This window comes from Lissotriton vulgaris, chromosome 3_1, assembly GCF_964263255.1.
Source record: "Lissotriton vulgaris chromosome 3_1, aLisVul1.2, whole genome shotgun sequence".
Taxonomy (NCBI): Eukaryota; Metazoa; Chordata; class Amphibia; order Caudata; family Salamandridae; genus Lissotriton; species Lissotriton vulgaris.
Window position 1 is genome coordinate 149,649,220 of NC_141689.1, and position 15,497 is coordinate 149,664,716.

Genomic DNA, 15,497 nt, shown 5'->3' on the forward strand with positions numbered 1-15,497 from the left:
TTGCTTGAGCAAGTGAAGGCATATTTATACCTTGAAGGTATCTAGGAATGCCATAGTTTGACGTAAAGTCGGGCATAATAACGTCATGAAAGAACCCCTAGGGAATAGTTGTTCTTTGCAAAGTACATGAGTTCTTGGACAAATCAATATTCTAGCAAGGGGAAGTTTTTCCAAGAAATTGTTGGGACGTTTGGTATGGGTGGAAGTAGCCATGCCTGTATTTGGGTGGCATGGGCTACGTCTAAATAAGGGCTTGATTTCTATGCCTATATAAGGGCAATGTGAATTGTACCTAAATAAGGGCTTGCATCTGAAAAATTCACGCTGAACCTAAAACGCCACACAACAGAATTGGGCCTACCAAAATTAAAAATAGAATGTCACTAAAACAATGACAATGAAACAAAATAAGGAATGCAGATACAATTTTTAAAAATTTGGAATGCCGATAAGATAAAAAAACATATCCCGTTGCGCTCTGCATTATCATGGGTAACCAGGAGGAACGAGAACGCTTTTGATGGCCAACCAGAAGGAACAATGAGTGAAATGTGATGGGAGGGAACCAAGCAACCAAAGGTGGGACATTTACAAGCAATGCACCACTCAAAATTCAGCATTTGTGAATGGCACAAGAAAGAGCAAATGGAAATTGGTGGACGTGCAGGAAGCCCAAAGAGAGCTACAGCATGCTTGCAGACTGCACATGCGCGTTGCCTTGGCTCGACCTAAAAAGAAATGAGGATTATTATTGACCAGCCTCCTAATTGTCTCTCTTCCCATTTACAATATAGAGCAGCAGTCTACCGTTCATATGTGTACATAATCCTACGCTCTCTAGCCATCTCTATGGAGATCTTGAGTGAAGGGTAGAAAGATGTGTTACCTGGTCCCATATACTGATGACCCGAAGGAAGGCTGTATAATTGTGCCCGGCCCTGAGTGGGGCATTGTAGTAGCCATGTTGGTAGGTCCCGTCTCCAAGGAAAAACTCCTCTGGGCTTGTGAGGTTGTGAACAGGAAGAGCTGCTGTAATGTAGACATCCTGGTCCAGGCTGCTGTTGAAGGGGGCCAAGTCTTCCCTCTTACAGATGTCTTCACTCATACTTCTTTTTCGAGAAACAATTATCTGGTACTCGCTGGGAAACACAAAGAACAATACTATTTAACATACAAAGCAACAGAAAAAAAACCTTAATACCAATCTGATGAAGATATATCACTGTAAGGAAACAGGATCCACAAGAAACCACTTCACCAAAGAAACATCAAGAGGCATGTATTCCTTTTGAAAGTAACTAAAACACAATAAAAGCTTTGTCAGACAGGCTAAATTATCTTCTTTTTTGTTTACAATATACTTGCTTAGATTTTACCTTATATAATTAAGTAGATGGTGGCCCTATCCCACTAGGACTTGTGAATGGTCAAGGCTTTCGGACCCAGATCCAGGCCCTAGAAGCTTTCGCCTTGCTCCTCTTGCTCTTTCTATCTCGCTTTCACTCTCTCTCTACACTGCTTCTTTTTCATTGTGTGCCCTTCTCAAATCGGCATTCTCTTGTCTTTTATCATCACTGCTCTCAGTCAATTTCGATTTTTTTGCCTTGTTTTTGTGCCCGGTTTTTGCCTTTCTATCTTCTTTATGGCAGTATTTTTCACTGCTTTTTGTCCATTATGTACTTTGCATTTTTGTGTCATGTTGGTTCTATTCCCACTATCAAAGCCCTCATCTCCATCTTCAACACCTCAATTGATACAACCACTCTCCCAGAAGCCTGGAAGTACAGAGCTGTCATGCCCTCCAGAACAAGCCCTCAGCAGGCCCAGCAAAACTTGTGAAGTACAAACCAATCTCCTTTCTACCGTATCTGGGAACGGTCCTGAAAAAGTAATCAACAACCACATAGTGGACCTCCATGCCAAGCGCCAGCTCCTCGACACCCCACATTTAGGCACCAGATCAAACCACAGTACAGAGACAACCCTACTTTGCAGCAACACATGGTTTATGGATGATCCTCAACAGAGGAGAAACAGAAGTCCTCATTCTACTCAACCTCTCTGCAGCCTTCAACAGTCTCCCATCCCATCCAGATCAGATGACTTTACAGGCTGGCATCATATGACCAGACCTCAAAAGGATCTGCAACTTTTTAGTGGAAGGACACAAACAGTCACCATGACACCATGCTCCTCAAAAGTCCGGACCTCATTTGCAGATTTCTTGCTCACCCGACCCTCTTCAACATCTACTGAAACCACTGGTAGATGTCATACATACACACAAATTCAACATACTTACCTACACCAATGACATGCAACTGATACTGTCCCTCTCGTCCAAAACACCCAATGCCATGAACAACTTCAACTCATGCAGTTTTGAAGTGACCACCTGGATGAAATCCAACGGCCTCAAACTTAACACTGACAAGAATGAAGTGATGCTCTTCGGAAAAGTGTTTATGCAGTGGGACAACCCCAGCATTCAAGTAAGAATCCTCTGAATCAATATTGACAGCAAGCTAGACATGTCCGCCCAGGTCAACAATAGCCTGCTTCCACACCCTGATGATACTAAAAAAGATGTTCCAGTGCTAAAGTGCTTGTGCTCTTTCCCTAAAACGTGGTAACATTTGCTTATTTACAATTGGCATATTTAATTGACTTATAATACCCTAATAATGCAAACTACCCCATGTAGATTAAATGCTACTAGTGGGCCTGCAGCCATGATTGTGCCACACCCTTAAGTAGACCTTTAAACATGTTTCAGGCCTGCCATTACATAGCATATGTGTGCAGTTTTAAACTGCTATGTCGGCCTTGCAACTAAACCTCTTGCCACGCCCAAACCTTCCTTTTTAATAAGTATAAGTTCCCCCTAAGTTAGGCCCTGGACAGCACAGAGGGCACGGTGAAGTGTATTTGAAAAGCAGGATATGTACTTCTAAATTTTACTTGTCCTCGTAGTGAAAAACTCCAAACTCCTTTTTCACTACTGCAAGCTCTATATATACTATAGGATAACACTGAGATTACCTTATTATATTTTACGTGTAATTTCCAAATGGGAAGATACGACTGGTTTGTATTTGATGTCTCTGGAATCCTAATTTAAAATCCTAACTTATTAGGAAGTTAAGTTTTCAAGTTTCAAGTTATTAGGAAGTTAGATTTTAAATTACATTTCTGAAAATGCCACTTGTAGTAAGTGCCTTAGCCATGGTGCTTTTAACCTATCTTTCGTCACATGAATGGGTGTAGTTGGCAGTTGGGCTTTGTGTATTCCACATAGACAGCCACACACAATGGGAGCTTAGGTGTGATGAATTGGGTTATTCCTGACTGGATGGGAGGGAGGGAGGAGCTGGACTCAGCTTTACTTAAACTGGATTAAGCTGAATTATTTCCCCACGCAAGGGGTACCCCCTTTAATTAGTCTGGAGTCATGGCTGGCTGTGCACTTCATAGGCATGTGTCTATAAGTGTCTCCCTCACTTCAAAGGCACAACTGTGTATCAAAGAAGGACCTCAGATACCACCAATTCAGTACACTTCTGGACCTGCCTATACTCTTCCAGGAAGAAGTCCTGCTCTGCTGCTAAAAAGGATTGCCACTCTGCTGAATTGCAACTATGCTGAGATCCTGCTTTGCTGTGCTGACCTGCAGCCTACTACCCTCTTGCCTGGGTGAGAAGGACTGGACCTGCTTCTCTTGAACCAGAACCCAGAGTGACTCCAAGGGTTAGTTGGCTGGCCACATGATCTGAAGCCTGGACATAACAGACTTTCAACCCCCTTGCAGCTGCACCAGGAGATATGCCATCTATGAGTCTACCCTGCCAAGAAGAGCCCCCCCCCTGAATGCTCAGAAATGGACCTAAGTACTTACTAGCAGAACCGTTGCACCATCTCTGGTGATTGGCGTATCCTTGAGGCAAACCAATGCATCTCTTTCGCTGAGCGGCGGATCCTTGAGCCGAACCGATGCATCTCCTCAGATGAGAGCAGCATCCTCAAGCAGAACCTACTCATCACCACTGCTGCGTGGATTAGGCCTGGTGCAGAATGTCCACATTTCCCTTGCAGTCTTGCGAACTCACTTCGCCGACGGTGCGGCCCCTCTCCAAGCCAGGTCCTTGCATCCCTTGGTGGCAGCAGCTTGATGACGACGATGGCCTCTGCATCGCAGCCTCACAAGCTCCGAAGAACCAATGAATTACCAGCTGTGCACCGCATCCTTGATGCCTTGACTTAGCTTCGCAAGCCCCATCAATAGGATCCTCATAGATCATGAAACAGGACCTTATCCCACAGCCTCATTGCATCTAGGAACTGACTCATCACTACAACAGCGAGAAGCTTCTTCGCCTTGGATCCGCAACCAGGATTTAAGTTACTTTGTTCAGCAGATCTAACTTGGTGTGTGACTTTATCCCAGTCAAGCGCAACCAGATATCCCTTTTTGGCACGTTGTGCTTTTTGGTGTTATTTTACCCAACATTTTTAAACTTCAAACACTCTGGTTTCCCTAATGGATGTTTGGCATTTTGGTCTTCTTTTATTTACTGAAATCCACTCCATTTTTCTGGATCTGGTGTTGGATCTTTTTGTGTGTTGTTTTCACTGTTGTTGCTTCTTGAAGTGTTGTACAATACTTTGCACATTGCCCCTAAATATTAGCCTGACTGCTCTGATTGAGTGTTTGCCTTCCTCTTACCCTGACTAGGATTGTGGTTGCTGATCGACCAGGGCTCACAAACCAGTCAACAAGCAACACAATTTCCAACATACAGTAGATAGAAAGAATTTGTTGTGAATGTATCTAGGACCCTAATTAAATATTCCTGATTCATGCCTTCATGCGGTTATGATAAACCATGTCCTAATGAAGACATACGAATCTTGCCCATGTTCAGTAATAGCCCACGCAGCCCAAATATGGCAAGGCTACTTCCTTAGATTCCTAGAGAGCACAATGAGTTCCTTCGACACACCAAACCTTCAGCAACCTGGGAATTCCCCATAACTTTGTTTTGATTTGTCATTGAACTCCTGCGAGCACTAAAGGAACAGTAGGTTCTTAGTGACATCTTTTATTGATGTCTTATGTCCAACCTTATGTCAAACACGGCACCTTCCAGGTATAAATATACCAACACTTGCCTTAAGCAAACACACGGTGGTGTGGAGCAGAGCGGCTATCTACTTATCCGAAGCCCAGCTGATGCGAGAGCCGAAGGAAGCCGCCCCTCCCCTTTGACACACTGGAGAAGCTGCCTTTTCTCACGCCGAGAAATCCAGCTCCGGTGTTTCCAGTCACCTTTGCGGGTTACTGGGAGATCAAGTTCTGAGAAACGATATACAAGACCTCCTTCGTTCTATAACCAAGGTACGGAGCTGATTCAAACCTTAGAGAGAATTCTGGATTCAGATTCTTGGCAAAAAAAAACCCAACTTAACCTAAAGTTGTAACTTACTTACTGCTTCCCACGTATTAGGCTTAGGTCAGGAACACCGGGGTAGGCGTATCTTAGAAGCACCAGTTGAGTTTGTTAGTCAATGTTTTTATGTATGTAAATATTTTATCCGTTTTAAAGTATCACATGGCTAAGAAACCATATCAATGCTTTTACAGTATTATTTTATAATACTCCTTTTACTGTACGCACTTTACTTCATGATAAGTATTACAATTGTGGCAATTCATTTCTCTTGCATGAGAAAGAAGACTGCTCAATAAAATAACACCTTTTATTGAAAACGCCTGTCTCTCTATTTCTCTGCACCCTGGTGAAATTAAGCATGCACGATTGACTGAGTGAAATAGCTGTCTATTGTTTTCACACGACTCTGGAGATACACTCCTTATTCTGGGGGAGCAAAGTTGCCATGTTATATGGTTGTCAGAAGCTAATCCCTTCTTGTCTAAATCAGGGAAGTTAACCCCTCCCTATTCATTCAAGAACGTTTCTAGTGACCTCTGAGCTAGCTGGCAAAAACTAATTAAGTCTAACATAGTCAGTAGAGACCTAGATGACCTCAGTCCTACATCTACACTGCTGTTTATGTTATTCCAATGCGCAGAGCCTATTGGGAATATAGGAACAACACTACAAATTCCCATGTATGCTATGAACTAAGCTATTTTTCGGCATGGGTGTTCTGTACAACCATATCCAATACTGAACTGGGCATAAGTAAATCAACAAAAAAGTAATTTCTGAATACCACTCCGCAGTGATCTCCTAAGCGTTTTCTTTTTTTTAATACCCTACACAATGATGCAACCCCATACTTCTGCAATATATTTGTTGGCTAAGTAGGCTTTTTTAATAATACACCTAAGCTTTCTTGTAAGGATCTTTATTAGTTTTCACACCTACAAAAATCTTTTTTTCCTGGACAAATATTGGATGTGCAGGAGTGTCAGCTGCTGTCAACTTAGGCCTGCTGTGATTCATTTAAGTGATTCAGAAAAGGGGGTGGTGATGAACAGAGTGTCTAAATTAAGCAGACCACTCTTACCCAGTCCAAAGATCAGGGCTTGATCCGTCACCGTTATTTAGCTCACTGCACCATCCCAGCTCAGAACCTGGCTATATGCAAATTAGTCTGTCCCTGGCCCAGTGCATCATGGGAACGTGGCTGACCAAACTACCAAGCCAAATCTTCACCAGAAAGGAGACAAGCTACCGGGGACCGGTTTCTGGCATTTCAGCCTTCTTCGGCCCGGCTTGCTTGAATCCTGATGGAGCAGTGAGAAAGGGACTCATGTCTGAGTATACCCTGCCACACCTATAGTGGCCAAAAACGATTCAGAAAAGGGGGTGGTGATGAACAAAGTGTCTGAATTAAGCAGACCACTCTTACCCAGTCCAAAGATCAGGGCTTGATCCATCACCGTTATTTATCTCACTGCACCATCCCAGCTCAGAACCTGGCTATATGCAAATCACGATTCAGAAAAGGGGGTGGTGATGAACAGAGTGTCTGAATTAAGCAGACCACTCTTACCCAGTCCAAAGATCAGGGCTTGATCCATCACCGTTATTTATCTCACTGCACCATCCCAGCTCAGAACCTGGCTATATACAAATCAGTCTGTCCCTGGCCCAGTGCATCATGGGAACAGGGCAGACTAAACTACCAAGCCAATTCTTCACCAGAAAGGAGACAAGCTACCGGGGACCGGTTTCTGGCATTTCAGCCGTCTTCTGCCCGGCTTGCTTGAATCCTGATGGTGCAGTGAGAACAGTGTGCTTTTTATCACCAAAGTATTTTTAAGAAACAAAAGGTTCTTACATTATTGAAGTACATATAAAGAGAGTACCACAATGTTTGTACTGGGCAGTGAGTTATGCCAGGTTAAAGCGATGGAGATATCCCCTCATAGAAGAAACTAACTTTTCCTGGCACTGCTCACACACTCCTGGTATTTATGGTACTTGATGCTGTATTCCATTAAATATTGAGGACAACAGAAATATACAGAAATATACAGAAATATACAGCAAGACTATTTCAATTCATAACTTTTGACATTCGGAGAGCGATTCGACTATCTGTGCACCAGAAAGCAAGAGAAACCCTGTGAAAATTGTATTTAAGATGTTGTACATATGCAGTTCTAGTGCACCGTCACAAATTCCAAAGCACAAGCAAAAATTTTTAGGCTGCATCCATATTCAGTCTGTATGCCAGTTGGTTTTGTTTGCTTGCTGAGAAAAACACACGCCCAACTTAGACGCCCCACCAATATTTTTTTTATTGCAGTTTTACACAGAGCGAACACAACCCAAAGGTATTGTAGCGCTGTGCATGAGCACCAGTTACGTTACACAAATACATATTCAAACACACCAATTGGAAAAGTCCCCAACCTGCACTGTCTTTAAACGTTTTAGCAGGTTATCTTTTTTAGGAGGTGGAGAAGGGAGCAGAATTTTTTTGTTATTTTGCCTCCCAGTCTACATGGCATAAAAAGAAAAGTGAAAGCCTATGCCACAGTTGCAGGTGACTCATTTCCTCTCCAGCCCCTCCGACCCCACCTAAAAAAAAAACGGGGGTGTGGCCAGCGACGGGCTGAGAGGAACGCAGCTTGAGAGAGCTGCGCTAGCCACAGAGTAAAAGCCCCATAACATTTATAATAATCCGGCACAATCGAGTGCACTTTCAAACAAGGAGAGGTCCAAGTGCCAGCGGCAGCCTCTCAGACGAGCGGTGGTCCGAACGGAAGGCGCAGACTGAAGATTTGTTCAGAGGCGGCTGGTGCTGGAGCATGCAAAATGGCGCCTCCCCCCGGTTAGGCCTGATTCCAGTGGGGCCCGAAATTGCGGATCGGAGCAGTTGCAGAGGCCTGCAATAAGGTCTGCAGCCAGATTGGAGCACTTGTGTCGCAACAGTGCGAGGAGGAAGGCCCCCTCTGCTTGGAATCCTCAGAGCGTCAGGGCATGTCCCGCATGCCGGTGGACAGGCGTGAACTAATCTACCATTGAATGCGGTGGACCCACTGATGCTCTGCGAGAGGCCCACCTAGACTGCAGGTAGAGAGCAGGTGAGCAGCACATAGCTGGCACAGTGGTGATTGGGGTGCCAGCCCCCGTACAGCTCTCAGACCTTCTGAGTTATTGATCGGGGCAGTGATGGCAGTGGTAGCGGTGGTGCAGGGTGCACTCCTGAAAGCAGGAGCCAAATCCTGGCTCAAAGAGAAGATCATCGGACAGAGACTATGAGGCGCTGGCCCCCGGAGGAACTGGGGGCCAACGCTTAATTCTTATAGGGCTCCCAGTGGGAACTCTCCTAGTTGGGGTGATGCGAACGCAGTTCTCGACCCGCAGCTGGATCGCTCAAGTACACCAATAGGACTGGGGGGTGAAAAGCTTCTCTCTGTTTTTCTAACCGCTCTGAGGTTGGTAGATATTTGGTGAAGCGGCACCACCACCAGCAACAGTACATATACTACTCAGCGCGTCAAGGCTCGTTCTCTAGGATAGATTTCCTATTCACACAGAATGATAGGGTGGGTAAATTTCTTGCTCATTTGCATATGGCCAGGGACATCTCCGATCATTACCCGGTGGGAGTCACAATCGGGGTCCACATGTTAATAGATGGGCGTTCTCGAAGATAGATCCATGGTGATTGAGGGATCCAGTGCTGAGAGACAAACTTCGGGAGGGCACTGACCAGTACTTTCAAGAGAATGCAGGTACGGTTGACCCACACCAAACAATCTGGGAGACCTACAAAACTGTGGTAAGGGGGCAAGCCCAGACACTGATAGGAGGCCAAAAGAAGGAGGAGGCAAGGCACATGAAGTCCTTAGAGCAGGAAGTACACCGGCTTGTGGAGGAAGCTACAAGGTGATAGATGCAGACTCATGCCATGCATTGGCACTACGGCAACACTAATTGAGAGCAGCGGCTGAAGGTGCGGCACGGGCACACGCTCTGGCAGTACAACACCGCCTATACAATGTTGGTGACAAGGCATCCAGGCTATTAGCCTGGCTTGAGAAGCATGATAGACAGCGGTCGTGGGTGGCATGTATCAAAGATAAGAACAATGTGCTCCAGGCCTCTGGTTCGCGTAAGCACGGGTTTCGGTTTCCAAGACAGGACACTCCCTTGTGCCCTTCTTCAACTAATGATAGCAGGGACCATCATGACCCGGGATGAGGACATTATGCCATAAAATGTCTCAGTGAGCCTTTACAGTGCGACCAATTGGGGTTTGGATACTATAACTGCTCCAGATTCGTACAGATGTATATGTCATGTGACACTGGGAGCCACTGTGTACCTTGAGTGTATGTATTTTGACTAAGAAAAAACACACATCCATGTTTTGTTAAGACTTTGTATTTTGTGTTTGAAACGTGCAAAGTTCCGCAAATATCTTTCATAGAATGTGATGTCCTGGTATACTGTCATTCATTTAGGGTATCCTATGTTATTAAGAAGCAACGTCATGATGCATCTATGCCCTGTTAGTTTTTTGGACTGGATGTTTGAAACGTTCTAAGCCCCTCCCAAATGTGCATGCACCGTCTGGTTCGGTCATACTGTATTCCACTGAGGCATTCACTTTGGACTAAGAAGTCACTCCAATACACATGCTCGGCGAAGCAGTTGTCGTGCACGTTTTCAATGTCCTTGTATTACAAATACATCCCTGGTACATGTGGTCATGGCTGACTATCATTCACCTATGTACCGTGTCAGAAGTGACATTACGGTACGGGAACGCTTTTACGCTCCCTCTCTCCCCGCAGCCGGCACCTTCTAACAACTAGTGGACTACGACTACCAAGATCCCTGGGGATATGTCCTTGTCCGTTTTCCATCGCCACGCCCCGTGCGTTTACTTCTTTCCCTATGAGGGTGGCGCCCACTCGCTGATCTGATTTTCAGGCACGAACAATTACGGACTCCGTTCTCTGAAGGTTTCAAGTAAGTGGTCCCCAGGCTGTCTCTATCTATTGACGCTGCATGGCTAACGTGTCCAAAAAAATAATCCCCTGGTCTCCGCTTCTTCACAGCTGGTAGCGGCAGATTGATTCCCGCCCCGCCGCTTTGAACTTCCCGCGGCCCGGTTCTCTCCAAACGAGCACATTTTAGGTGCAGGTAGGAGACGCTCTCCTTGTGATGTATTTGCCCAATTACCTGACGCGATGCCATTTTCGCGCTAGAGCTTGATGTTTCCGCTATGTGTTTTGTTCCTCAGCCTTCCTGAATAAAAAAAGAGAATGTGAGCCTCCAACGAATCAGACATATCGCCTAGGGCGCCTTGGATCCTGGCACTATTGACACTGCATCCAGGTATTTAGTTCACCCTTACCTATTCCGTCCCTGCGCCCTATCTAACTGTACACACCCATGTATTGATAGCCTCCACCCTTGTTTTTGCAGAACAATCCGGTGACTCTTTCCACTTCTCCCCACGCAGCCATTGTGTCGGCTGAGAAGGTAAACTAATTCACCTAGGGGTAGTTAGTCAGAGAGTATTCTCTTCTCTCTTTTTTTACACAAATACTATATATACAGCTTCTGACACCCTCCCTAAATTCCCTTTCAGGTACACTCTTACCCAGTCCTCGTCCTGAGGAGAACCTAGACTCATTAAGGTTCGAAACGCGTTGACCCCCAGCCTGTGTCAAGAAAAAAGGGTGCAGCTAGGGACAAATTCAGACCACTCATGTGGGCCCTATCTGTCATTTCTTAAAAATCATTACCCACAGGTGTTGTGTGACAGGCAGGCAAATCCATCCTAGATCCGCCTGGCTCACTGGCTTTGTTACCAAAGGACTGGTTTATTTCACTCATAAATTGCAATAAATTGTTCAAATTGCAATTATTGTGCTATTTAATTTGTTTTGAAGCATAGTAGTTGGTGTCACCAAAAGATTTCGTTGATTATTTTCCTTAAGTGTATGTTTCCTTTATTGTTATATTTTTGTATATATTCTTCCATGTTTTTGCACTAACAATTTTGATGGAATGTCTCTTTTATGTCATGTGTTTTGATGAAATAATATAAATTTACTCTTAGAATACAATAAATATGTTTGGAAATATATAACGTCTTGGCTACACAGTACGGTCGGGCTGTATTGTTTCATAACCTATTATTAAGAACAAATTAACCAGCAGGACCCTGCTGTGGTCGGGCGATGGGTTAAAACAGGTGGTCACATTGCAAGGTTTCACAGGTTGGAAGAATATAGACATAGAGCGGCTGGGTGATATGTGGAGGGGAGGGGCTCCACTGCCATTTCAAGATCTAAAACAAGAGTTTGACCTGACTGAAACAAAGAAAATAGAGCAACCCTGTGTGTTACCTGGTCAATTTAACTAGACCAATGAGTTCAAAGTATATGGGCAGTGTGTTGTGGGGTTAAGTTCTTATGGCTGCTAGGGTTTCTATGCAGTATCTAGATCTTCTTTAGGTTGAATAGCACAGGAAGAAACTGAAAAAACTAAAATATATATAAAAGGTGCAATTTATTGGGTACCTCCCTTTCCAGGGTTACATTCTAAATTATAAAAACGTTTAAAAACCATAAAATCAATGTTTATGTAATTTTCAAATAACATCAGAAGCCAAAAAAGTCACACAATGTACAAAATCATTAAAAAGTCAAAAGACAATAGTCGACGGGGCGTTTCGGTGGTTGCAAGAATAATTCCACCTTCTTCAGGACGTGTTTTGACTAGGTTAATAACAAAGATCTGTGAACAGAATGACATGTTTTAGATACCCTTTCCTGTACAGCAACATACAAATTCATTTATACTCTCTGTATACTCTATCTGCACTGCATAGCCCTATCCCACCCCTTTGTAAAAACAAGGCTCGTGTAGATTTTAATAAGGCCTTTGACACTAGAATTTAACGACAATTGACTTAATTTCTTAGTGCATTCATATACCTTTAAATTGGAGACTTTGTTGTTGGCAAGACCACTCTTATATAGTAGTGTGTCCGATCAGATAAAGCAAAACCTTCTGTAAAAATTGAGAAATGGCAATTGTTTACAATCTATTTATTGTGAAAGGTACACTGACACTGATGGAAATCAGTATTTACTTTTGCTATTACCTTGTTATTGGTGCCTTTTCCATTCTAACGGTACAGAGGAGCCACCGATATTTGCTTAATGGATTATTCTCTTTTGGAGCTTTCTTTGTATCCTTTTTTAATTAGGATCACTGAAAAGAATAATACAGATAGTCTAGTATATTTTCAATAATAAATTGTTTCTTGATTAAGTGCTTATACCTCTAATTGGGAGTTAGATTCTACTCACCATGAAAGAAACGATTTGTTCTTTATTGCTTCCACTTCGGTGAGTAACTCGAAGGGTGGCTTGTTTGGCGCTGTTTATTCTGTTGGGCCAATATGTTAAAGGAAGCATTAGTCTTGTATCAAGGTCGTACTTTACTTATTATCATGAATGGCCGACCCCTATACTGTTATTCGATAGGTTTGGGCACATGGGCAACAGTAGTTTTTCGTAAAAACCCCTTGCGTCCCGTTTTTGCTGAGCTATGCTCGCTACTCGCTGTGTGCATTTAAACATAGGGCTTTCTACCGCTGCCGGTGTTTCTACTTGTCAAGAAAAGGGCTATGCTAAACCCCCCGGGTTCCCTTCTTGTTGCGCTCCTCTCTGTGCGTTTAGACATAGCGCTTGCTTTTGTTTGCGGTATTTCTACTTGTCAAAAAATGGGCTATGATAAAACCCCCGGTTTCTCTTCTTGTTACGCTACTCTCTATGGGGATTTTAAGGCTTCCGCTTGTTAAGCGGCTTATTAAAGCCTTAGATTGTAAAAACGAGCGGAATATCTCCTCCCAAAGTCGCTTACCTTGGCTGGCTTATTCGGCCTCCCTGCTCCTCTGTATCCGGGTTTCCATCGATAATGATGGAAGTACCTTCCTCTTCCGGTTTTTATGCTGTCTCTGCCCGTTTAAACCCGGAAGTACTTTACAATCAAAGTGTACTTTCTTACTGACTTAATCGATCCTGATTTTTGCATGAAGGACCTTTTGATTATATACATTATTTGTGCTTGGGTTAGATAACCATATAGGATGATGGTTTCTCCAAAATATAATTTTCCCGTCGTTTTACTCGGCATGTCTGTCATTTGTTTTAATTAAATACTTATTTCATACGAATAATAGATCGTATGTGGGACAGATATTTTCGGCTACTTGTTGGTTTTTGGACTCGGAACATTACGGGATCTGCCGTTTGTTATAAAGACTCGTCCGCCATTTTGAGTTGGGATAACAACGTTGTATACTATGGCTCTGTTTAGGGATTATGTTACGCTGGCAATACGTTATTCGATCAAGATTAATTATTTGCCTGTTGATCATTATTCGCAAAGAGCAGTCGTTATTTTATGTATCAATGCAGGCTCTAGATTATTGCTTTTTAATAATCAATGCAGAACGGATTCTATTCGATTATGCCAAAGATATGTTGGGACTATAAGTATAGAACCTTTGCCAGCCGAATTTAAACATCCATTGTGTTGTGTTAAATGAAGCCTGTCCCATAATGTTTCTCCCTTACATATGCTAGTTGTACGATCGTATTATGTAACCATGCAATGGGAAAGTATGCATTTTGTGTGATTGATGAGCCCATAGCAAGCAAATTCAACTCACAAATTTTTACAACATATTTCACTGTTTGTGCTCCTTATAACTTTATACAGAATATAAAATGCATGTGATGGGCTTGCCTTGTTATCTTATAAATGTTTTACTGCGGCTCAGTCCGCGCAATTCATACTTTACATATTTTTTTGAGTGCTAAATTCATAATCAGAAAAAGACTGTGCATAAGCGGATTTACTTAATATAACTCAAGACATTCTATATGGTCATTCACTTGCATGTGATACATTACAGACATTTTATTCTGAGACTCCATCATCATAAATGTGAGACAATATCCAGTTTCTATATTTAAAACAGTATATAAATCATTTGCATTGTATGCAGTCCGCTAAACATTCTCTTATAATAATCTTTCCCAGTCTTCCTTATTATTAAGGCCTGTTCTGAAACTGTTAAACAGGGACATGAAAAACTGTTCTCTTTTCTTTCTCTTTGTTTGCATGTTACCACCTCTTAGGCTTTGTTGTACTACTTCTATCCCGCACCACTTTAGGTCTTCTAAGCTGTGGTTGTGGGTAAGCCAGTGTTCAACAAGAGGGGCTGTTTTTTTCTTTGTCCTAATTGCAGATCTATGTTCTGTGATCCGAGTTTTTAATTCTCTGGATGTTTCACCTATGTATACTTTTTGACAGGGGCACAAAATAAGATAAATTAGATTTTTAGTTTTACAGTTGATAAAGCTCCTTATATTGTGGGTTACGTTATTATGGGTTATTTTGTTAACTTTCATGAGGGTGTCACAATTTATGCACATATTACAAGGGAAATTTCCGGTGGGTAATGGTTTTCTATCAATGGTGGTTTGAGTTTTACTTCTGTCTTCCTTGTATGTGTGCACTAAACAGTTCCTTACTGTTTTGTTCCTTCTGAAACTAAACATCGGTTTCTCTAGTTTTGTGCCATCTTTCTCCTCTAAAAGTGACCAATTTCTGTTGATTATGTTCTTCACTTTATTGCTTACAACTGTATGATTGGTGACAAATATCAATTTCTCATTTGTTTTCTTGGGGACCCCATTATCCTTGTTGAAGAGAGAGTCTCTGTCATAGTACCTAGCTCTCTTGTATGCCTTTTTTATAAGGTGGTTTGGGTACCCTCTGTCTCTCAGTTTGTTTGATAATTCATCAGCATGCTTGTTGAAATCCTGCAAGTTCGTACAGTTCCGCCTGATCCGTAAATATTGCCCAAAGGGGATGTTATCCTTCTGGCTTTTAGGATGGTTACTGCTATAATGCAAAAGAGTATTGCGATCCGTGGGCTTTGTGAATAGAGTAACCTCCAATGTACCATTGTTGTTTGTA

At 42.9% G+C, this 15,497-nt stretch overlaps 1 protein-coding gene across 1 annotated transcript in view; it reads right to left on the reverse strand.

Moving 5' to 3' along the window:
* LOC147726126 (uncharacterized) overlaps positions 1-15,497 on the reverse strand; it is a 689,775-nt gene that overhangs the window by 9,222 nt on the left and 665,056 nt on the right. Inside the window, exon 11 of the mRNA XM_086960228.1 lies at positions 887-1,139. Within this exon, the coding sequence (XP_086816354.1) occupies positions 887-1,139 (253 nt within the window). The remainder of the gene's footprint in view (positions 1-886; positions 1,140-15,497) is intronic.